General features: G+C 39.1%; 1 protein-coding gene across 12 annotated transcripts in view; it reads left to right on the forward strand.

Annotated features, from left to right (window-relative positions):
• Window positions 1-1,649: 1,649 nt before the first annotated feature.
• The window catches only part of IQSEC3 (IQ motif and Sec7 domain ArfGEF 3), a 180,706-nt gene continuing 156,910 nt past the window's right edge, over window positions 1,650-25,445 (forward strand). For 11 of the 12 annotated variants that reach the window (XR_005555509.1, XR_005555517.1, XR_005555510.1 and 8 more), the window contains exon 1: window positions 1,650-2,341. Coding sequence is in view for 7 of the 12 variants with exons in the window: in XM_039333387.1 (XP_039189321.1) it covers window positions 1,674-2,341 (668 nt within the window). In the remaining 5 variants the exon portion in view is untranslated. The remainder of the gene's footprint in view (window positions 2,342-25,445) is intronic. The other variant, XM_039333445.1, reaches the window with a different exon arrangement.

Genomic DNA, 25,445 nt, shown 5'->3' on the forward strand with positions numbered 1-25,445 from the left:
GATTTTGCTGTGTGGGTAGTTCAGTTTTCTGAATGCCTGGTTTAATTCCATCAATTTAGCACCACTGTCAAGTGAATCAGATCAAATGCAGTTGTAGTGTAGAACCTGTTTATAGATGAATATTTGGTAATGTGTTCTGGGTGGAAGTTGGAAACATTTTGGTATGCATGGGAACTGTAGGTTTTTTATGCAGTGTGGTATGTAGGTGTCTGTTATGCATTTTTACTCCATCAAGGAAGTGGACTTGTTCTGCAAATACAGTGAGGTTAAAGTTGATGGTCAGATGGGAGTTGAAGTCTTAGTGAATAAAGTGTGTTAAGAGATACTTTCCCACAGGTCCAGATAATTCATTGTCATCAGTGAATCTCAAGTAAAGGAAGGGATTTCAGGAGGTACCATAAGCATTGTTCGAGGTTAGCCACAAAAATGTTGGCATGTTGTTGAGCCATGTGAATATTCTAGGCCAGGGGTCTGCAACCTTGGCAACTTTAAGACTTGTGGACTTCAGTTCCCAGCTATGCTGGCTGAGGAATTCTGGGAGCTGAAGTCCACAAGTCTTAAAGTTATCAAGGTTGCAGACCCCTGTTCTAGGCTTTGCTGCTGATCTGCAAGTATATGTTGTTGCCAAAATTAAGTAGTCGTGGGTGAAGACAGGTGATAGAACTGGATGGTAAAATGGTGCTCTTAATCTGTCTCACGTGTTTTCCTGCATTTGCATACCACCCCTACTTCCCCTCTTTTTTTTTGTATTTTGGCTCATCCCAGTTTAACTTTGCATCAGAAAGGCTAACATTTAGCCTCTCCATATATCTGATGAAATGAACAGTAGTTTATGAAAGCTTGTCTTTTAATGACATGTATGAGTGAGAAGCTAGTTTGGTATAGAGCTTAAGGCACAAGGCTAGAAATGAGAAGTTTCTAGTCCCTCCTCAGGCACAAAGCCACCTAGATGACCTTGGGCCAGTTCCTCTCTTTCAGCCCTAGTAAGGAAGCAATGGCAAACACATTCTGAAATCTTGTCAATAAAACGTCAGGGACCTATCCAGGCAGTCGCCAGGAATCAACACTGACTCGTGCATCAAACCAAACCAAACCTCAGAACAAAAACCAAAACCACCAGATTCCTCTTGATTTTTGCTGTCATAGCTCTCTTTCTACAATGTTTGCTTTGGGAAGTATCAGTTTCTCTTACGTCTCTTTCTATTTGTACCTTCTCCAGTTTCCCGATTTCTCTTTCTATTACATTCCGTAAGAATGCCACATTTCCCAGGCCCCGCGATCCTTCCTAAGTGGCAAAGAGACTAGGTATGCAGCGTTTGGGGAAGCCCCGCTCCCTCTGTTGAGCGGAGGGCTCGAGTTCTCCCCAAGATCACATCCTTCTACCGAGGCATCACTCCGCGTCTCACTTTAGCCCCCCCCCCCAAGCAACGATGGTCGGAATCCCTCCATTCTTTCCTTCCATTTTAAGTACTCTGCCTTTACTCGCCCGGTTTTTTCTCGAGCGCTTCTGCCCCATTCGGCATAGCGCGGGCCCTCGGGAAGGACGGAGGGGCGGTCCTTCTCAGGCAAGGGGCGGAGCCTGTCTGCCCCCGCCCCCGCTTGTGCGTGACGTGAAGGAAACGAGGCTGGCGCCAGCCGCCTTTCCTGCGTGTGTAGGCTTTGCGTGTGTGTACATGCAAGCGAGGGAGCGAGAGGCAAAGCAAGCGCGCGCGTGCGGAGGAGTCTCCCGCGAGGCTCGCCGAAGCCCAGCGCAGCAGGCGGGTGCCGGAGTCCGGCCGCGGGGCATGGAGAGCCTGCTGGAGAATCCGGTGCGCGCCGTGCTCTACCTGAAAGAGCTCACCGCCATCGTCCAGAACCAGCAGAGCCTCATCCACACCCAGCGCCAGCGCATCGACGAGCTGGAGAAGCGCCTGGACGAGCTCAGCACCGAGAACCGCAGCCTCCGCGAGCAGTACGCGCTCCCGGCGGAAACCCCGCCGCCGCTGCAGCCGAGGGTTCCCCCTGCTGCCTCCTTGCCTTGCCGAGCTCCGCCTCAGGGCCAGCAGCAGCCGCCGCTGGCGGCGGCGGCTCAGCAGGAGGAGTTTCAGCACCACCAACAGCTCCCGGCGCTCCAGCCGCCGCCGCCGCCGCGGCAGCCGCCTCCACCACCACCTCCCAGCAGTAGCAAGCAGGCTCAGGCCGGCCCCAGCGGTACCCGGACGCCGGTCTCACACCAGCACCCTTCCCTTCAGCCCCACCAGCATCACCACGAGGATAGCCGGGAAAAGAGCTGTTGCCCTGCTCTCCTTCAGCACAAAAGCCCCCCAGCCCTCGGCAAAGGCGTCTTAGTCAGAAGGCTAGAGTAAGTCGATGGGGGCGGGGGGTGGGGGGGAGACCGGGAGGAGGAGGCTGGGATGATCAGACATTCCCCCCCCCAATAAGTAAATAAGTAAAATGGACCCGAAGTATCCTTCTTTTTGGGAGCAAAGATTGGTCCTTCCCCCTCCCATCCTGTGTAACTGCCCGCTGCAATCAAATCGAGTGGGCGGGTGGGGAATCCCTTCCCAGGTGAATTTTACAGTTTCCATAGGATCACGGAGGGGCAAAGACTGTCCAGCCACAAGGGTATCATCTTGCTGATTCCAAACTGGCTTTCTCATTACTGCCCGGTGGTTGGAAGGTACAGTTTTATAAAATTTGCCACCCACTCACTCGCGGAATCTTCTTTTGAAAGCATGCGGTGGTGATGGTGGTGATGATGGGGTTTTCACCATTCCTGCTATTTGTAGATTGTATGTTTGTGGTGGAAATCCAGAAGCAAAGACAGCTCTGAATGAAGGAAAGAACTAACTGGACTGTGTGCCTTGTTTTGTATGCCTCTCTGTGTGTAATGTAAAATCTCTTATTACACAACTAGGGTTTCCCTTCCATTAAGGTGGTATGGACATATTACAGATACTTAGTGCTATTTGGATGAACCTTATTTCATATTTTTGTGAAGATGAAGGTTTGTTTTGTCTGCAGGGTTTATGCTATGCAATGATGAGTTCCAGCTGCTAAAGAATCAAACAACCCTTTTAAAGGTTTTCCTTCAACAGGGAAAGTGTGGTTTTCTGTAATGTGATCTGTAGAAGCATCACTTTATTGCAAAGGAATGCTCTAAAATAGTAATAGATATTTTTCAGGATAGACACAAACTGCATTTAAATTAGCCAACCACTTAGTCAATGGTTCAAGCTAATGTTATCTACCCGTCTCTTCAAGATGTTTTCAGGAAGTGATATTACAATATTTTGTGTGTGTTATGTGCTTGCCCAGGAAATTAAAATAACTACACCGACAGAGAGAGATAAAAAATAAAGCTTAGCTGTGGGTACTTCATAGTGTAAAAGTGAAGTTTAAAATTTGGAATCTAGCCTTCAGTTTTGATTTTTAATAGTACAGATGAAAGCTAAAGCTACCATTATCACTAATGATAAGAATTTGTCACTTTTTGTTTAAAAAGCAGATGGTCTCTTGAAAGAAGGGCTATACTTTTAGTTGGCTGCCACAGAATTAGGCATTGTGCAATTTGGAGAGGCAGCCCCCTTTCTCTCGAACCAGACAATATAACACATGGTGGGTGGCTTTCTTTTCCTGAACGTAAAATGTATGTTTTCCTAGCAGCATATAATCAGGAATTTTTAAAGTTTTGCATATTGAACACATAGTAATAAATGCTTTTCGGGTAACAATTATTGGTATATTGGGCCCCTTTATCTTTCCAAAAATGCTGTAGAAGCTCTTCTGTATTCAGTTGTTGTACATTCAAAGTCTGCAAATGGCATTCATGGTACTGTATCAGTGTAAAACCTAAACAGGAAATGTCTGTTAAAGTCTGTTAAAACAACAAAAACAAATCTTAGTTTATTTATAATAGGAAAAAAAGTGTTACAAAGATAGTATTGCCAAGATTTTTCTCCCCATCTCATTCTTGTTTCTCACATATGTTGTAAAATTGAGCATGCATATGCTTTAAATGCATTAAACTGAAGATCTGTTTCCTGTTACCAACATTCAGATTCATTAATTTTTTTCAAACACTGAAGAGGGAAAAAATATTTGGGGTAGTTCTCATCCAAATGTATACTCAAGGGATAGGTTAAGGCTATGGCATTTGTTGTCTTAGGGGACAACATAAAGCTGTATGTCCTCAGCAAGGTTAAATTAACCTCTTGTTTTATTCTGAAGGTTTGCCAAAGCAATTTTTAAGCTAAAAATGCAGTACTGTATACAACGTGCCTAGCAGGTCAGCTCTCCATAATATGACATGTCTATGGATATGTTGGAACAGCAACATAGTATTTTGTATAGTAATTTTGGGGAAAAAATAAGTATGTTTGAAAGCCAAAGGACTCTATCAACTTAACATCTTTAAAATATGTCATATTGGAACCTCCAAATGCTGTTTTGGTGACTTACAATTTTTTTTATACAACTGACCCCAAACTCTGTTTGAGTGGCGTGATGATAATCAAGAGAGAAATCTACCATTTAAAAATGGCAATCATGTGAGCTGTCATTTTGGATTAGAAGAGGTTTCAAGTGCCTTTCCTTTCAAAAGGCTAAGTGTGAATTGTGTGGTTTTGCAAATGCAAACCAAAGAGCAGAAGCAGGAGATATTAAATTTTTGCAATGTATACGCATGAATTCTCAACTCAAAATCACCCAGAATATGAGTGCAATATGAGACCAGTTGATGCACAGAGCTCAGAAGATTCAGTTTTGCACCTTGGAAGAGCTGGATTAAATCTGCTGTGGGTAACCTCTAGTGTCTTGTTTCATCTGGTAAAGATCAGGGGAATTTATACTTTTTGGAAAAGCTGTATGAAGATTAAGCATTTTTCCCCCAGACCTGGAAGCTTTATAGGAAGGCATTCATTAACTTTGTATGCAATTAACCAAAGAATCCTGTAGCAGAATAGTGCTTTTATGTGATTGTACAGGAGCTTGTATCTTAGGCTGTATTCTCTAAAACATTTGACCTCTATTTTGAATAGATCAGACGAGATCTCCACTAATTTCAAATGGGGTTGTTTCCTATCAAACGGTTCAGAATGAGAGATTACAAAGTCATTTTATTGGTTGCATTGTGTGTGCACAGTGGCAATACTGAGTTTGATATGAGACCAGTTGATGCACAGAGCTCAGAAGATTCAGTTTTGCACCTTGGAAGAGCTGGATTAAATCTGCTGTGGGTAACCTCTAGTGTCTTGTTTCATCTGGTAAAGATCAGGGGAATTTATAGGGTGACCCGGTGTTATTTTTGACATCCTACATCCTATCCACTTCATATTTTACCAGACTTTTTAGAAACTGAGCAGAGAAAGTAGTTTCAAACTGGAGTTATTTAAAAAAAAAATTCTTGAAACTAGTACTTTGTCATACAAAAGGAGCAGAGTATATAGTAGCCGAATATACTGAAAGAAATTATCAGCACAAACAGGCAGTAGTTTCTCTGTGCCTGTTCTACGATATAACAAATCCATGCTTAAATTAGAGAGCAATCCTCCTTTGCTACTGCATGCTTTCTAAAGATGGTAAAAGATGGCCTTTGATATTGTTTTCCAAGGAGAGAATTAACTTGACTGATCTAAAAACTGTGGCTCTTTTCCTCGATATGCTTAACAGTGTCAAGTCACTATCCCAGATAAATCTCTAGCAGTAGTACTAGCAACACACTTACTGGGTCAAAAATCACATTCTGAGAAATAGTCCATTCAGTTTCTCCAGGAAGTGCCTAACATCTGAAGAGCATCTGTAACAAGGGAAAACTGTCAAGGCTTCATTACATCGCTATCTTCTTTCACATTGGCTAGATAAACACATAACTATAATACAAGGCAAGAGAAACATTTTTTAAAAAGCACATGGTATGCTTTTAAAAAACAGAAGAATAAGCGGGTCATAGTTTTTAATGACTAGATAAGCAAGCCTCTTGTATTCATGAAAAATAAATAGATGATAGATAGACAGACAGACAGACAGACAGACAGACAGACAGGGAAATCTTTGCTAATGAGGAGACATGGGGATTTTCAATTATTTCCTTACTTTAATTTTTCAAACCACAAAAACCTGTCTATCATCTATCTATCTATCTATCTATCTATCTATCTATCTATCTATCTATCTATCTATCTACATCTGATAGGTGATAAATAGATTTTTGTGGTTTGATGAAGTAATTAAAGTAAGGAAATAATTGAAAATCCCCACCCATGTATCCTCATTAGCGAAGATTCCCCAGTCTTTGGAGTATAGTGAGTACATCTGAATGTTGAGTATTTGCCAAACAATTTGGAGAACATCAAAGAGCATTTTGGCAAGCATATTGTTGCCTTCAGGACTTCATTAGGATTTTCTGAAAAGGCCCCTCCTTGTGGTGTAGGTTCCTACTTATGAGTAGACCCCTTCTGAGTTGCTGTTCCTCAACTGCAGTCGCTTGCACTCTCATCTTGGGAAAATATGAGCAAAACAGATAACTGATCCTGAATTTTCATACCTCCTGAGCTCTTAATTGGCTGAGAGAAACCAAATCCATGGTTGGTGACTACGCTCCTTTAAAAAATGCTTTTTCCAGGAGAAACACATCAATCCCAGGGGATTATCACTTAGCTAGTTTATTTTGGAGATGCCAAGATTGAATATGAGCTGTGGATAAGAGAAATAAGTATGAAGTGGTATATACAGTATTTATATTTCACACTAAACATCTGTTTTAACTCTAAATTAGACAACACGTGACCCTCTGGGTCATTATTTCAGAGATATTTCCTTATCTAAACAGAGAAACAGCATGACCACAGGCAGCCCCCCCCCCCAAAAAAAACATGGGAACAATTTCCCCTTTCCTGCCAGTTTCCTGATTAACTTTCCTTGCAGGAAGCTGGCAGGGAGCATTGGAAATGCTGATCACATGGAGCGACAGTGCAGCAGCACTAAAGTGGCAGCAACTTTGCCAAATTTCAGTCCCATGGAGACATGGATCCTGGACTTTGGATGCATTCTTTAAGTTATCCTCTTTGAGGTATGTCGATTCAAAAATTGTTGCTCTATAGTGCACAGTTTCATCCAATTGAAGGTTACAAACAATAAAACAGATGCAGGAGTTTTATTAATATATAGATTCATATTCCTACATTGAAGGTACCCCATAACATGTGCAATTTCATTGGTAAACCTTTATACCATATTATACTTATTTCTCCCAGTGGTTGCTCCATTATAGGCATGCAATTTAAATGATCTTTCCCAAGTGACAATGATGTTCATTCAGAGATATTGTACCTGTGAAACATCATCTACAGTGATGTTGTGTTATGTACAGTAATGTTCCTAATAATCCTCCCAAGGCAGTTTTCCTTCAGTCCCAGCATGCATTTCTAACATGATAATTATACCTTACCATTTTCTATGATGAAACAGATGACTTATGAAGAGAATTGTTTGCTATTGCAAAAGAAAGAACATGGCTGAATGCAAATATGGATGGAGGTTTAGGTGGAGGAAAAATACTGGCCTAATAATTTTGCTTGTAGAAGTTTATTATTCTCAGGCATCCTTTTTGTCTGAAAATTGCTTGTCTTAAAAAATTGTGATGCCAGTCCCACCCACTTTAAAAAGGGTAAATTTTTCTGGAATATTTAAGCTCTAGTCACTAGTTTCTTTCCATAAAAGATTTCCAAATTTATATCTAGCAGACAGAGGCACAAAAGCCACCTTGATTGGACAAAAACTTCTTGCAAGAATCAGCTTCAAAATATTGCCGGATGCATTGATCACAATTTCTGCCCCCATACCAATTTACATTCTTGCTGTTCCCTCAAGGCCTTCTTTATGATAGAATTAAGCTTTGTGTCCTACAATTTGGTGTGTCCCAGATGTGATGGGCTATATTCCTCCAGATTTCTGGATCACATATGATGGGAGTTGTATGGCAGATACAGCATTGTAACTAGAATGGAATAACTTAGGAAGGGTTCATCAAACCCATAACTGAATCAAAATCAGCACCACTGTGGTTTCCTGCATATTCAGACAAATTACTGAATTACTTGCAGAAACCAAAATTCATAGAATATAATCATTCATAGACAGCTTGGGATGACTGAGTTTGAGGCATAAAATATAGCAATATTATAATTGTTTTGCTTGCAAATAGCCTACTGTGGTCAGAGCAAATAGAGATTGCTAGTCTGAATTATTTAAAGTCCCCATTAATTTCAAATAATTATTGAGGAAAAATAATACCAACTGTTCATCTAGTAAAAAAAATGGTAGTGTTACTACACCAACATTAAAGCAGATCAGTGAGACTTAGTTGTCATCTCACTGTGCAATATTTGTGGGTATTAAGATGGAAAAAGCCAACAAACCTTCTCATAACTTATATCTAAGACAAATGTTGAAAGTGGTTCTTATAAACCCAAATACTTTTACAAATATACATTTGGAAGATTTTGAATGAAGGAACAGATTGAAAGCACACACTGGAGAAGAAAAATCCTACTGGGGAAAATATTAAACATTGCTTTCTTGGGTTAAAATGATTCCCATTTTAATTCATTTGTGCATAGCATGCTGTTTGCCCCTCAGCTGTTAAGGTTGCTACATCCTTATTTATGACTTGCATATATTTAGGATGTCAAACAAAAACTAGATGTGTGAAACATATGGTCTTTTGATAAGGGTTGAGGCTATTATATCTTAATTTTGTTCAATAAACCAATTATGTAAGTTTCAGATCAAAATATTGTGTTGCAGGAGGTTTTGTTTTCCTATATCAACTCCATGCATTTGTTCTTATGAGAATGGATTTTTTTCTGAGATAAAATCATTACACAACCCCATGCCACTAGTTTCTGTAGCACTAAGAATAAATATTATGGGTTATTAGTCATGTGAAACTTGAATGGTCTGAGTGAAAGAGGGACAGAAATGAGTACAAAAAGAAAACAGAACTGAATTTCTTCAGTCAGAACCTTTTTATGCTCTTAGAATTAGTCAGGATTCTTGGAAATTTATTGTTCAGATTCACTCAATAACATTGACCTGAAAAGAATGTGAGTAATGCCAGTTATAGAATAAATGTAATTTATCACCATGATAGCTTCCTTTATTTGCCTGTGTGGTGGTACTCCTGCTTTATGGTTCTGTCACAGAGTTGTAACTGTAGAAACATGTTTTTCTTTACACATGTGAAATTTCAACCAATGACACAATGGAAATTTAACTCTGGAACGGGATAGTTGGCAAAACATTGTTTCGGGACCATGGACAGCAGCAAAGATCCAGTTGCTTACCAAAACATGATGTTGCTGCTGTGCCACATGGTCTCTCTTTTCATTAGTTCAGTCTATAACCCTGATGTTTTAAAGACTACTCTGGTATTAACATGATCAGCCTTACAAGATCTGTCAACCACTGCTGTAATGCTTAATTACTACTGTAATGCACTTATAGATCTGAAATAAGTAACCTGGCAAATGTTGATCAATATTTTCATTTTCATTCCACACTTTATGATTGTGAAATTCTAAATTTAATTTAAAAGAAGAAATGAAAGTTAAGTCCTTTCAGTTTTCATAATTCTCTAATAATTTTTGCAGGAGATAAATATAAAATCTCAACTAAAATAACCTATCAAATACTAATCAATCATCCTCCAAATATTATTAATATTATTATTATGATGACATACACAATATTAAATAAATTATAAATTATCATTACATATGAATCATTACATGAGATTTGCTCTTACCAAATATTGAATTAAAATATTATTAAATATCATGTTTTAAATTTGCATTGGAAAGAATTAAAAATTTGTTCTGATAGCCATGATCAAATTTATCTTATTTAACAATACCAACTTTTTATATAGTTGACTTTTAATTTGCATTTCTAATTGTGTATGTATGTATGTAGGTCTTTGGTTATTCGGGTTTTCTCCCGCGTAAAATTGGAAGTGTCTTGGCGACGTTTCGACGAAGTCCCATTCACCATCTTCAGGCTGGTGTTTTTGGCTTCGTGCTTCTAGGAGCAATGTGTGATCGTAGCTGTTTCTTCCTTTTAACTGCCAGTGGGGGTATGAACTGATTGGGTGGGAGCTTGGCTGTGTTCTGATTGGGTGGAGGTGTGTTCTGATTGGTTAGGGGCTTGGCTGTGCTCTGATTGGCTGGGAGAGTGTTCTGTTTGGGTGGGGGCTTTGTTGTGTCAGGTTAGTCTGAGTTGCAGGGGGATTTGAGATGATGAGCTGCATTGCTGTTGTTTGGCTTCACATTCGTGTCGGGAATTAAATCCCTAGCCCCGGCAGGTGTTTCTTGGCATAGTGATCATGTTTTAAATTTAAAAATACCAGAACTATCGCCAAAACTGAACATTTTAATAACAGAATAATCAGAGAAACCATCGAGATAGAAAAATGCCCACACAGCATGAACAAACGAGATGATACCTTCCGCCTACCAGCCATTTGGAAACCCGCCCTTATTGACAAATGACTCCCTAACACAAAAAATGACATCAGACCCACACTCACAAAAACCACACAGGATGTCACCACCACACATCCACGCCAAAAGCAAACCCAAAGCCACACCGATGATGAGGCATGACCACAAACCAGAAGCCAGACCACAGCTGCATCATTAGCCACTTTAAACCCCTCCAATCCATACATGAAGCAAACTGACACCCACCATGAAGATGAGGCACGACCATGAATGCGAAGCCAAAAAATAGCAAGGCAGCCCACCATCTTAAAACCCCCTGCAACTCAGACTAACCTGAGCACAACAAAGCCCCCACCCAAACAGAACACTCCCCCAGCCAATCAGAGCACAGCCAAGCCCCTAACCAATCAGAACACACCTCCACCCAATCAGAACACAGCCAAGCTCCCACCCAATCAGTTCATACCCCCACTGGCAGTTAAAAGGAAGAAACAGCTAAGACCACACATTGCTCCTCGAAGCATGAAGCTGAAAACACCAGCCTGAAGATGGCGAATGGGACTTCGTCGAAACGTCGCCAAGACACTTCCAATTTTACACGGGAGAAAACCCGAATAACCAAAGACCTACATACAAATACCCGCGAAAACCTCAGAATATATATATATATATACTGAGAATGTGGGATTGCAGAATGTGTGCAACATATAATGTCTATCTTTTAAATGTTGCATTTATTCAATAATTGAATTGAATAGTATCTGGATAAATTTAGCAGCTATGGAGTGATTGGTTTGTCAGAATAGGACAAACCTATTTCATTACCATGGATTTTTCTCAACCTAACAAGAGTCTTCCCCAGTCTAATACCCTGCAGTAATATTGGATTTGAATTATTATAATCCCAATGCTGTGGGTATCAGGAATGGCATAACAGAATAACAGAGCTGGAAGGGACACTGGAGGTCTTCCAGTCCAATTAGCAGCTCAAGCAGGAAGCCCTATACCATTTCAGCAAATGGTTGTCCAATCTCTTCTTAAAAATCCCCAATCTTGGAGCACCCACAACTTCTGGAGGCAAGTCATGCCATTGATTACAACAAATTGGGAACAGTAGGTTGGAAAAAGAAAGAACATTGGGAAAAGTTGCTCTAACGCCTTATAGAATCATTGTGAGGATAAGTTATTCATAGATAGAATCAGACAAGCTACTTTAAAGTTCCTTGCAGAAAGCATGGGATTTATAAATGTAGTAAATACACAATACTCTTAGCTAACATCATCGTGAAAACAAAAAGATACATGGAAATAGTTGAGCTTGTGCCACATGAAATGGTGTCAAAGCCTAAGAAATATGTTTTGGTGAAGAGAGATGAGTAGACCACAGCATGGATGCTGTGAGGAAAACCAGCACTGAAACAATGAATCACAGGCCAAAGAATGATCTTGCTGTGAAAGTCTAACTGAGAAGGGAGGACTGGACAGCAGGAGATCTGAAATCATAGCCAAAGACACTTCATCTTATGCGGCAATTGTGTTATCTGATATTGCTGAGAAATATTGCTCTAATAAAGCAAACACAAGGCCTTTGCTAATGCACTCAGTGTTCTACTTCTGAGGCCACCAGGACCTTGAAGAATTGTCAGGCTGATCTTAGTAGCAATGCTTACTACTCTGAATCATAATCCCCATAGCTCTTCCAATAATCTTCTATCTGGTTTGTGCATACACTCCAAAGAAGAGATAGGATACTAAGATGGTATAGAGAACTGTAATACAGCAAATTGCACATGAAGATGTTGACCACTTCTTGAGAGGAATGTAGGGTAAGAGTAAGCCAAGATATTAGCTCAACTACCTCACTGCTGTGTTACTTTTCTATTTGGGGACAATTTCTGCCACATTCTAGTACAGTGTTTCTCAACCTTAGCAACTTTAAGCTGTGTGGACTTCAACTCCCAGAATTGCCCAACCAGCTGGAATTCTGGGAGCTGAAGTCCACACAGCTTAAAGTTGCTAAGGTTGAGAAACACTGTTCTAGTATGTTATCTTCCACAATAAAAGTGAGTTCCAAACAGTAGAATAAGACTTAGTATGCATGTATGAATATGACAGCTGGGTGAATGTTTGCACCCCACTACATGGGAGGCTTCTGAGGTCTGCATGTGAACTGCAAATCACAGGTTATTCAAACATAACATATTCACACATTAAAAGAATATGACATTTCACCTAGAGAGATTATTACTCAATTAATCCTTCCACCATATTTGGACACTTTGTTGTTTTTAATGCTGATAATGATACCCTTTCCACCACAGAGACAGGAGGGTTTGAATATGTGACAGTCTGCATTCAAAGTGTACGTTATTGCCCTTTGGAAGCTAATATAGATCTAATTAGTTTAGCTAATTCATCGAAATAATGCAGATTTATGTTTTTGTACTAATTTTTCTTTTTCTATTTTGCTTGGTTAGGCTTGCAGAGGGACAAGGAATTAAATGAAGTATTGATGCACAGGGCCAACCCCAAATCATTTGTAGTCTAAGGTAAAGCAGAGAAGAGCATCTCTCCTCCTATCTAGTGGCATAGTAACCAAGATCAACTAAGCTGTTCTGTAAGCTGAAGTACATAAGTACTCACTTTTCCTGGAGTATAAATACAATGAATTGGGTATAAACATATCTCATTTAATTTCAGTGGGCATATTCTGTGTGTAGAGTCTTTAGCCCTCTTGAGCTTGGTTGTTTGCTTGCAGATCTTCATCATCCAACTAGGTAACGTCATCAGAGCTAGTGAGTGTGGGATTTGCTCCCTGTTCATATATTGTATGGTAGCTTGCCTGCCATTGTTGCCCTATTTTCTCCTTGGTAGTCCTTTGATTAGGCAGGGATGTCAAACTGCCGGCCTGCAGGCTGGTTGCATCAGGGGAGGCCATGCCCACCCCAGCTCCAGCAATGTGAAAAAAGTCATGATACATCATGACCCGTCATGTCACATGGCGAGTTCGACACCCGTGGATTAGGGTATTGTGTTCTGCATCATTGTTTGCTTGGTGTAATCCCTGCTGGAGAGGATGTGTTCTAGTCTTTTTGTTTCCTTCTTAGCTTTTATATTGTCCCTTTTGAATGGTGTTTAAATATGGTTTACTTTTACATGTCTGTTGATGGCTGGGTTTCTGAATGCCAAGCTTCCAGGAATTCCTTAGCATTTTGGGATTTAACTTAGTCTAGAAACTCAGTTTCCCAGTTGAAACTATGGTTGAGTCTGTCCACATATTGTGACATTAAGGGGTTTTCTTTTCTTTTTTTATAAAAGTTTTATTATTTTTTTTAAAAAATTATAGTCTTTAGTGCTTAGTAAACAACATGTTGTCTGAATTCAAATATTTAACATTAACTTTTTCAATATAAATCTGTTCAATACTACACAATCCAGTATTTTTTCCCTTCATTACACCATTACAATTTTTGGTACTGTTAATGTATACAAAATTAGATATAAGCATCTTCATCATATTTTGCTAATATCATACAAATAACACTAATATCAATTCATAAGTCAATAATGTCAATTCATTAATCAATATCCTGTTTTTCGTATTCTTGTTAAAGTTTGATTTTCCCATCAGTATTTGAAATATCTTTATGAATTATGATTTCCTCAATATTAATTACATTTATATAACTGAAAGTTTTATTCAAACCAATCCTCCTCTTATCTTCATATTTCCCATGTAAAAAAATGCTATCTTAATTCTAAATCATACCTTTCATTATAAAAGTCTAATTATATCTAAAAGTCTTCATTCTTTTAAACTTATTCAAAAAAGTATTTAAACATATAATGCCCCTCATCTTCATTGCCTCTTTGGAGCGATTTTAGGTCCTTTTTAAGGCCCCCAGCAGGGTGGAATCGGGCAAGAGTTCAAATATTTAACATTAACTTTTTCAATATAAATCTGTTCAATAATTTTTTCAGGTCTCTTATAGCTGGTAGCCTATTCAGAATTTTCTAGATTAGACAGCCACAGGCCACAAGCAATTCTGGACAGCTAGTAATGCAACCACAAAATTGTAAACTTTTAACATTTTTGTATGATTTGTATACATTAACTATATTATATATTTTATATGTGGCCCAAAGCATTTCCTGTTCATTCAATGGCCAAGGCAAGCCAAAAGATTGAACACCCATGCTCTAACTTTTTGTCTTGCCTAGACCACACTAAGTGAACAGGAATTGCTTTGGGCCACATATAAAATATATAATATAGTTTTATACAGATATTTCTTGACTTACAACAGTTCGTTTAGTGGCCATTCAAAGTTACAATGGCACTGAAAACAATGACTTATGACCATTTTTCACACTTACAACCTTTGTAGCATCCCCATGATCACGTGATCAAAATTTAGATGCTTGTCAACTGACTCATACTTATGACCATTGCTTTGTCCCAAGGTCATGGGATTACCTTTTGCGACCTTTTGAGAAGCAAAGTCAATGGGGAAGTCAGATTCACTTAACAACCATGTTACTAACTTATCAACTGTGGTGATTCACTTAACAACTGTGGCAATAAAAGTCATAAAATGGGGCAAAACTCACCTGACAAATGTCTCACTTTTTTTTAAATAATTTTTTATTTTTCCAAGCTCTCCCCCATACATATACCGTAATATTTATCAGATGTTAACATACATTCTTTTTACATTCATATATAAGATACTTTTAATAAAATGAAATAAATACATACACATGACTTTTGGTGTTGCTCGCCCATTTCCCCTTTCACTGTATCCACACTCCTTCTTCTCTACCTTCTTTCTCCCTTTCTTCTCTTCCCTACTTCCCTCTTCTTCCTCTCCTCTCCTTCACCACTCTCCTCCCCTTTCTCCCCACTTCTCCTCTTCTCCTCCAACCTTCCTACTTCCTTCTCCCCTCCTTTACTCTTTTCTCTCTCCTCTCCTTTCTTCCCTCTCATCCCTCTTCAGATACAATTCAGGGGTAATGTCTGAGCAACTCCTCCAAATTTCCCTATCTGTATTATATACAATAAGATTAATACTTCTATTTATCTAACCTTCTCGGTATATACTTCTATATGGTAGAAGGAACCTGGTATCTGATGACCTGACAAATGTCTCACTTAACGACAGTAATGTTGGTCTCAATTGTGGTCATAAGTCAAGGACTTCCTGTAATATAAAACAACATACTAATGTTAAAAGCTTATGATCCTGTGGGGCTGCATCCTAGCTATCCAGGGCTTCATGGTCCCCAGGCCATGGGCTGGACACGCCAGGTCTAGAGCTTAAAAATAATTAATTATCTGGCAAACCTGTCAACCAATATAATTACTGTGGTTTGAGTCACAAAGAAAGAATGTGAACATCTTGTGGTTCCCAAGTTTTGCTTCTGCCAATTTCTTGATAACCAACGAAGAGTATGAATTCTTCTTACAGTTTTATGCCCAGCTGAGTACTTATTTTACAGTATGATTTCCCCTTATTTATTTACTTGTTTGTTAAATTTCTACTAATCCAGATCACAAATAATATTTTTTTTAAAAAAAGAAAATTAATTGATACAGAAAATCTAGCTCAGTAAAAAAAAATATTTTGGAAACTGAATACAAGGAAAGGATGCATGTCCCTTAAAAGATAATGTACATAAAATTTATTTGCATGAGTTTTAAATTTCAAAATAATTGGGGAGAGCAAAATGTGTCTTAGGGTATCCTAAAAAGGACACCATAGGAAAACTTAGGTAGGAGTTTCTGTCTCCCTGGAGACAAGGGCAAAAAGTATAAGGAAGAAATTTACCTAACAGCTGTGCAGACCATTAAAACAGCTCTAGAAGAAACCCACCTGCCTTTAGCTTGTAAAATGAATCTAAAAGCCCATTGTTAATCATGTTTTTTTTGATATTAGACTTCTTTATTTTAAAAGTTTTTACTTGCTTATGTAGATTTGTTTTTTTAAAAAAGTATTTATGTCTTTGAAATGTGATTAGTGCATGTTTGAAGCCATGCAATCTTATGAAGGTATAATGACTGGTTATTGGAGTATTACTATATAATTTATTGGAGGAGAGAAGTAGCAGCAGATGCTGAGAGAACTCAGCAAGAGGATGATCCTCCACATCCTCTGAATGGACATACTGTAAGCCCAAAGCCCACTGACTCAGATCTCAGGAACAGCTTTATAGCAAGAACAAACATTCTTGAGAGTACATCACAACAAGATCGAATTAAAAGATTTAGGAAGGAGACCATCGAGCAAGGAATAACTTTAAAGGAGGATATGGCTGAAGGATCTGACCTCCTTTATACTATCTGGAGGACCCTGAGTGAGAGTTGGAATGCTTAAATGTAAAACCAGTATGCTCAAGTGGAGGCTCTTAGTGGATAACAACATGCTATGTGAATATTGAGAGACACTGAGCCCAGTCCATCTGCTGGTATATCGGCTACTACCAAAAACATATACTGATAATGACTTATTTTGGGCCAGTGACAAAGTCAAGAAGGTGGCTTCATTGGCAGTTTAAAGTTTGATCTACACAGGGAAAAAAATATTATTGGATGCTTACATTTGGAGTAGTTTCCTAATGAGTATGAATTGAGTGGCAAACTCTCATTTTTATGCTGTGAAATCCATGCAACAGTCAAAGCCATGGATAGGCAATATATTACCCTTCAAATGTTCTGAACAGACTCACTATCCCTCATCTTTGATCTTTCTGGATTCGGTTTATAGAAATTAGAATCCGCAACATCTGGAGAATACCAAATGCTAACTCCCAGTCTCTGTCATCAGTGCTAAAACAGAGTGTTGGAGAGTCAGGCCATAGGTACACATTCAAAGTAAATGTGCAGCCACTTATACTAAACAGTATTCACATACTGCATCAGGCATTATACTACATATCCAGATGTGCATTTCTACATGAGGTGTGATGAGAATTATCATTTCATAAAATTGCTTATTTGTTTATTTGACAGGTAATTAAAATTAAAATTAATTTTTGGCTTACCAATAGTTGATTTCAGGCTGGCTGAGGAACTCTGCTCTTTACTGTAATAATATTAATTTACTAGGACTATGAGAGATCACAAGTTACTCTCAACTTATTGATTGGATTCTCCCCTCCTTGCATAATCTTTTATTTTGCTATCTCTGTTTTTGTTGTTCAGTTTCTTTGGTTATCTCCATTGTTTCTTTCTCATTCACTGATGGGATTATTTCTTGTTTTATCTACTTCCAGAAAACATATTTTATTTTTCTTTTGGCAGGAAAAACCACAAGAAAGAGCAGAAAGGAATGTTTTCAGTGCAACAGATGGGAAAAATTACTTGATTTGTTATAAAATTATCTCCATTCTGTTGTCTTTACTTAGGCCACAGCTGGAGCACAATAGGAAAAATAAAGAAAACAGAAAGAGATAGTACATGACAGATTAATCAGCTTTAGGAAGGATGTGTTAGTTTTCAGTGTTATATACTCTCAGCCCATTGGTGATTAGTTGCTAAATAACTAAGGGATTCTGACTGACAACAGGAATTTATTATCAAATACAGTATAAGTTAGGGCTGTTTCTGTGTCACATAGAATCCTCTCATCCCCTTCCTTCCTCTCTTCTCTCCTTGCCCATATTGATAATGTTTACTGAATATAAACATTGATAACAGGATAATATGATACAGAGGTAGTAACTGCCAAATTAGTTTGAAATCAATAGTTTGGACAAAGATACTACAATCAACCAAATAATTTAAAATGTGATAGTTCAAGGGCTGCACTTTTTTTTAAAAAACAATAATGTCTGTAAAAGGGCTTCATGACTGTATCCAACACTGGAATCATGGGTTATCCTGGATGTCAAGTTACCCATATATCATTATATATATGAGAATAGATTGGGGGCAAGGGGAAGACACTCAACCACTCTTATCATTAATGCATCATGCTTTGCAAATTTCCAGGTTAGTCACTGTAAACCTGAGCTGAAGTTAAGTGAAAGGAAAAAGACATTCTTAAATTTAACCTTGCCCACATATTCCTGAGCACTTATGCTCTAACATCTCCCTATTCTTGCTTTGGGAAAGAAAAGTCTTTGTCTGGTATAATGCATGGTTTAATTGATTCAGCATGGCAACTCTAATTTTCAATGATAGGTTGATTGCTTTGCCCCTTCTCTTTGAGGCCCAGCATTAATGCTGTGGAACATTCTTATGCACTCACTGTGATTTGCAGTGACCAGTTATTAACACTTAGGGGCAAGGTTCTCTTTTATACTATTGGATTCTAATGAGACTAAACACAACTTTGCCTGTTAGTTTCATTAAGCACAAGATACATGGACAACATTTAACTTTGAGCTGAAAATCTACATGTGTTGTTACACTGATGGCAATTTTTTTTGCAGTGCAGATACAGGTGTGCTTTATTCAATGCAGCATCTGCAGCACTGGACTCTTTTGAACTGAATTGCAGACCCAATTCATACATGGAAATGAAATAATAATCCAAATGGATTTTGTTTACCCTTCATGTTACTCACCTGATAGCTTTTCATTTATAAGAAGTGTTGGCAGAAACAGGCAATGGTTTGGGATATGCAGCAATATCCATGTAGATCACTGGTGTCAAACTCACCACGTCACATGACGTGTTGTGACGTATCACAACTTTTTTTGCATTGCTGGCAATGGGGTGGGCGCGGCTTTGGTATGATAAAACTGGCCCACAGTTTGACACCCCTGATGTAGATCAATATTCCATCGGTGTCCCCAACCTGGGACCCTTCAGATGTGCTTCAGTTCTAGGAAGTCAACTCCAGATTGGCCAAGCACAGCTAAGAGGAATTCTGACAGCTGCACTTCCTGTTCATCTAGAGGACCCCAGGTTAGAGAAGATTGACTAAATAACTGCATTGTGTGGCAAAGACTATTCAGCTTATTTGGTCTTACTGAAATTTAGAAATACGTTTACTTCTTTGCCCGTCCCTGTGCATAATGGTATAGAAAGCACTTACAACACTGGTTTCTGCCCTGGAGAACAACACAGAGGAGATAACAAAAGGATGGAATAAAAAGAGAAGAGGAGATAGGCAGAGCAAAAATGCTTATTTGGTTGAATAACAAGCATGAAGAGCCAAAATAGACATGCATGCAATTAGTCTCAACCCAATTTGGGATTGGTATAGAAAGGGAAATTTCGGTCCAGAAAGGTGATTTTAGTCCAGATCAAGCTTAACTCTTAAAAATTGCCATTTTTCCTTGGGTGTACAAGTAGTCCTTGACTCATGACCACAACTGAGCCCAAAATTTCTGTTGCTAAGCAAGGCAGTTGTTAAATGAATTTTAGTCCATTTTACAATGTTTCTTGCCTCAGTTGTTAAGTGAATCACTGTAGTTGTTAAGTTAGTAACAAGTTACTAAGTTAGTTAATTAATCTAGCTTTTCCATTGATTTTGCTTATTAGAAGGTTGCAAAAGGTGATCACATAACCCTGGAACGTCAACTGTCATAAATATGAGTCGGTTGCCAAGCATTTGAATTTTGATCACATGACCGCAGGAATTCTGCAAAGGTTGTAAGCATGAAAAACAGTCATAAATCATTTTTTTCATTGTCATTGTAATTTCGAACAGTCACTAATTGGACTATCAAAACTACCTGTAAATATGAAAGTCTAACAATGACAATAAGGGCATCATTTAGATTACTTCTCATTATTCCAGTGTACAACAATGTACAAGAGTGTAGTAGCTGCTATTTAGTAAATAGGAAATAGGCATTTATGAGCCAGTTGCATGCTTAAATACATATCCTTAATGCATATACATTGTGCTACTTCTTGTAGTCTTTTTAGCATCCTGCCAATCAAGCTTGTTTGAAGCTCAGAAGGATAGGAAACAGGCCAGAGACTGCTGCTGACACCTGTGAAGTTATGCCTCTTCCTTTATTTTTCTGCTATAGACTAAAGGATAAGTGACAGGCATGCTCTCCTGGCCAAGGTATTCTTTCCTTTTTTAACTGTCACTCAATACCCTAGGGTTACTGTGCATCAGTGTTGCCTTATTGAATTGGTCTCATTTCCATCATTGGTCCTTCTCCAAACCTTGACATTTCCCTTCTGTGTTTCATGGCCCTGTTTTGATTCTAATCTTGTTGGCATTTAACCCCCCCTGAAGTCAGTATTAGGACTGATGACTGAAGGTTAGCATGATATGAATGTTGGGGAGATGCATTCCTAATACTTTCAGTTGGGATATCTTTTCCTGTCCTGTATTTAAAGGGATCCAGAAGAGGTTACTGGACTATAAGGGTACCAAAAAAGGTAACTGATCCACTGGACTAAACTTCAAGGGGGTTAGCTTAAATCCCAAACAGACCACTCTTGCACAGAGATAAATCATCTTCATTTGGTCAGCCTGGGCCAAAAATAAATATATTGTCCTGAAAGATCTATATAAACTGCTTAGGGGAAAGAAAGAGGACAAAGTGCTGTTTTGAATTCCATGTCTAGAGTCCAAAAGCCACTGAATGTGTCTTCCTGGCATTCATTTAACTGCTGGGTCTTTTCTTTCCATGTCTGCTTTTGCCTGACTGGTCAATGGCAAGAGGATCTGGTGATAATTCAGCCATGCCAGTAACTTCCTGGTGCAAGGGCTCATGGGGAACTGGATATTTCATGAAGAAAATGGGTGGGAAACTCTCCCAATGCTGATTTTTTTTTTTTTACCCAGTTAGTATTTGTGGGCTATCAGAACCACCTATAAGAAGATGCAAACTATTTTTTTTTTTTAATCTCCAACAATGGCACTATCCAGAGAGTGCCTTTTTGACTAAGGCAGGGGTAGGCAACCTTGGTTCTTTTATTACTCATGGACTTCAACTCCCAGAATTCCAGCATAGCTGGCTCAGGAATTCTGGGAGTTGAAGTCCACGAGTCATAAAAGAGCCAAGGTTGCCTACCCCTGGACTAAGGCTTATTAGATTGATTCACTTTGATTCAAAGTGATACAACAGTTCTACTGCTTACATGAAGCCTGAATGTCCTTTTTAATTTTGGAGACCATCACATTTATTTTTCAAAGGAACACTAACCCTAGATGGTGTGCACAAGTCTTTAAGGGCAAAGCTCTGAGATTCACTCTGCAGACCCTGATTGAGTTGCTGAAGGAAGAACTATGAGGAAGCAAAAGTGGACATTGCAAAAGCAAGGAATTTTCAGGTAATCCTCAACTTGCAACCACAATTGAGTCCAACATTTCTGCTCTAAGCGAGACAGTTGCTAAGTGAATTTTGCCCCATTTTATGATATTTCTTGTCACAGTTGTTAAGTGAATCACTGCAGTTGTTAAATTAGTAATACAGAGTGTGAAGTGAATCTGGCTTCCTCATTGACTTTGTTTTTCGGAAGATCACAAAAAGTGATCACATGACCCTGCCACCATCATAAATATGAGTCAGTTGCCAAGAGTCTGAATTTTGACCATGTGACCATGGGGTGCATTGTTCATAAGTGTGAAAAACTGTCATTTTTTTCCCGTGCTGTTGCAACTTCAAACAGTCACTAAACGAACTGTTGTAAGTCAAGAACTATCTGTATAAGCACTAGGCTGAAAAAAAGAGAGTAAATGTACAATGGTTGCCGTCTTAGTTGGCTGAGCTGGGGTAGAGAGCATCAAAAGTAGCAAATTATATCCTGTCAGTGTTGCACAAGCTGCAACATTTTAAGGAAATTTAACAGAGATAAGGGCATCCTGTTTTCTCTTTTCTTTCCCTTCTCTTGTCTTCAAAATGAAAGCCAGATTTCAGGCATTATGCAAAAGTAAGCAAAGCTGTCTTTCATCTGAAAAATATAGTTTCAATTTTATTTGTTTGGTTTGAGTTTCTTTTTGCTTATTTACAAGGACATGATTTATTTTAAAATGTTGTAAACTTCAGTCATTGTTTTATTAAAGTGAAATCATTAAAAGAAAATAATTAAAAGCAATAATTACAGTCTAATTCTTAAAACAAGTGAAGTGGCATGTTTATTTCTTGCCCAATCCTAGCCACAATGAAATCCTAGTTTGAGAACCCCTTCTTTGAGAATGCAAAGCTAGGCTGAATTATTTGTTTATTTACTCATTCACTCATTTATTTATTTATTTAACTCAATTAATATGGCTACCCATCTTACAGAAGCAACTTTGGATGGCTAACACAATAAAACATCAATACAATAAAGAATGCAATAAAGACAACACATCAAGCTGAGGAGAAATGGCTACCAAGGATAAACCAACCAATAACAAATACCTTCATTTCACAGGCTCAGTCCTCTTCCAAACTCCACATTTGAGGGAAAAGCTAACTCTTTAGGGCAGACATGTCAAACTCGTGATGTCACGTGACGTCGTGCAATGTATCGGGACAGTTTTGCCATTGTAGGCAATGGGGCGGGTGTGGCTTCTGCATGATGTGCCCAGCCTGCAGGCCGGCAGTTTGACACCTCTGCTTTAGGGCCTTGTAAAAGGACAGCAGGTCAGAGATAATCTAATTTTGGAAGGAATAATGTTTTGTCGGGAAGATACTGCTACAGAAAAAGTCTGCTTCTTGGGTCCCGCCAAATGACACTGTTTAATCAGCAGAACCTGACCATACTCCTTCTCGTAAATCTGATCAGATGAGTAGAGACAATTGATATAATGGTATGTGGGAATAACCTTGGGATATGGGGGGGGGGGAAGAGATGCTGCATAGGTAATTATCAGATAAGAGAGCCATAACCTGCAGCTGCATAATGGAGAGAGAACGAAACTCAGAGAGGGATTTCCCCAACTTCTCAGGCTGTAAAAGAGCCGGCAGGAGATTTGTACTATCACACTTGCAACACTGATACGAACTTTACCAGGTAGACCAGATAGGAAACATGACTAGATCAGCTAATTCTACTTTATCTAATTCTGCATTAATGGAATCTTGCAAGTCTGAGTTTCTTTCTCAGCAGCATACAATGCCTTCTCTTATCTGATCATTCACTAGGCAGCATCTTTTTCTCTCTCCTCTCCCAGGATAATACCCACAAACCATTACAATTAGAGGTAGCTAGTTCTTCAAATAACCTAGTCCCATGCCACGAAGGGCTTTATGGGTGACATCTTGAATTGCACTGGGAACCTTGCTGGGATCCAATACCAGCTCACTAAGCAAAGGTGAGACATGGGCATGGTATTCTAAGGTGTACTCATAATAGCTTGTGTTGCTGGATTTTAGACCAATTGCCCTTCAAGGGCAATCCCATGCAGAATACATTGCAGTAATCCACTTGGGAGTTGACCATGCATAGTGCTGTCTGATCCAGGAAAGGGCATAATTGGTAACCTACACAGAGTTGTGAAAAAGCCTTCCAGGCCACAGCTGCCATCTCCTTATTTATAGGTGCCTTGACTCTGGGAAGTTCCCTAAATTGTATACTGGTTCTGGGGCAGTGCAAACCATGTAGAAGTAAAGATAGAAAATTCCTGGATCCAAGACAGTGGTTCTCAACCTGTGGGTTGGGACCCCATTTGGGGTCGAATGACTATTTCACAGGGGTCGCCAAACAAGGCTGTCCGCCATTTTTTTCCCCTTTTCTTTGGCCACGCCCCTGGCACCTGGTGATGTATAAGTGGTTGGGGGTCACCACAACATGGGGAACTGTATTATGGGGTCGCGGCATTAGGAAGGTTGAGAACCACTGATCCAAAAGGTCCTAAAACTCAGAGCCATTTGGTCTTAGTCAAGTTAATCAAAGCCTGTTTTTCCCATTCAGGCACTTGCAGCTTCCAGACCAGACAGAATTAGTGTATTCTTCACAGTGGCCCTCTAAGTGAGTCTCTGGCTCCCCCTTCCACAGATGGGATGGGTCACTTGAAACAGGGCTGATGGACAGCTCTCTGTGGATTCAATAAAGATGGAAAAATACTAGCATTTTGTTACCTTTACTGCCATAAAGTAGGGCCTAATAGTGTTTCTAGTTCGCATTTAGTTGGGTTCATTCCTTCTCGATCTTCTTAAACTCCTTATGCATCTTAGCTCATTTTATTTCCTTCAGTGCTGCTGTAAACCATCCTGCTCTGTGAACTAGGCCAACATAATATAATATGGCACATTACACCAACCCAATAAGTACTAGTATAACTTGGGACTAATCCATTGTGTTAACTCAGCTATTGGGTGATACTGATTTGGGTAGCCAAGCTCTCCCAACATATTATCCAAGATTGCTATGAACATAAAATAAAAGAAGAATTTGGGACATGTTTTAAAGAAATAAAAGATGGTCTAAAAAGTCAGCAGCCTTGAGCCCAAGTTCTCTTATAAGATTATCTTCCTTCCTTCCTTCCTTCCTTCCTTCCTTCCTTCCTTCCTTCCTTCCTTCCTTCCTTCCTTCCTTCCTTCCTTCCTTTTTCTCTTTTTCCTCTGCTGTTTTCATATTGTGTGACAGTTGCAAAGGTTAGAGCACTACCTACCTGCAAACATTGTTTTTGTTCTATTTGTATCATATAAACATTTTAAACTGACCTTGAACAGAAATGATTGATGTGGTTTCAGGCTTTCCCCCCAGAGAATATTATGGTATGCATCTTGTGAGTCAGATCAAATGTATTAGTTGCTTTTGCTGAACTCATAACAACACAAGGAATTTTGAGAAAGTTGCTGCTGATATTTGATAGGCTGCAGGAATATGCCAAAGTCTATTAGAAGTCAACATCTGTCTTCTCAGAATATATCATTGCTACATTACTGAAGTTTTATGGCTTGTGAGAGGAGAGCTAGGAAGAAACTGTATATAAACTTTTTTTTAAAGCACAGGGCAAAGAAAAGTAGACCCCACCCTTGGGGCTCAGGCATGTTTTAAGCATTCTGTGAAAGGCCAAGACTCCAATAATCTCCAACAGTGCAACTGGCTGAAAGTGTATTGA

Source organism: Crotalus tigris, unplaced genomic scaffold (genome assembly GCF_016545835.1).
Source record: "Crotalus tigris isolate CLP2741 ecotype Arizona unplaced genomic scaffold, ASM1654583v1 scf7180000017625.6296891, whole genome shotgun sequence".
NCBI classification, from domain to species: Eukaryota; Metazoa; Chordata; class Lepidosauria; order Squamata; family Viperidae; genus Crotalus; species Crotalus tigris.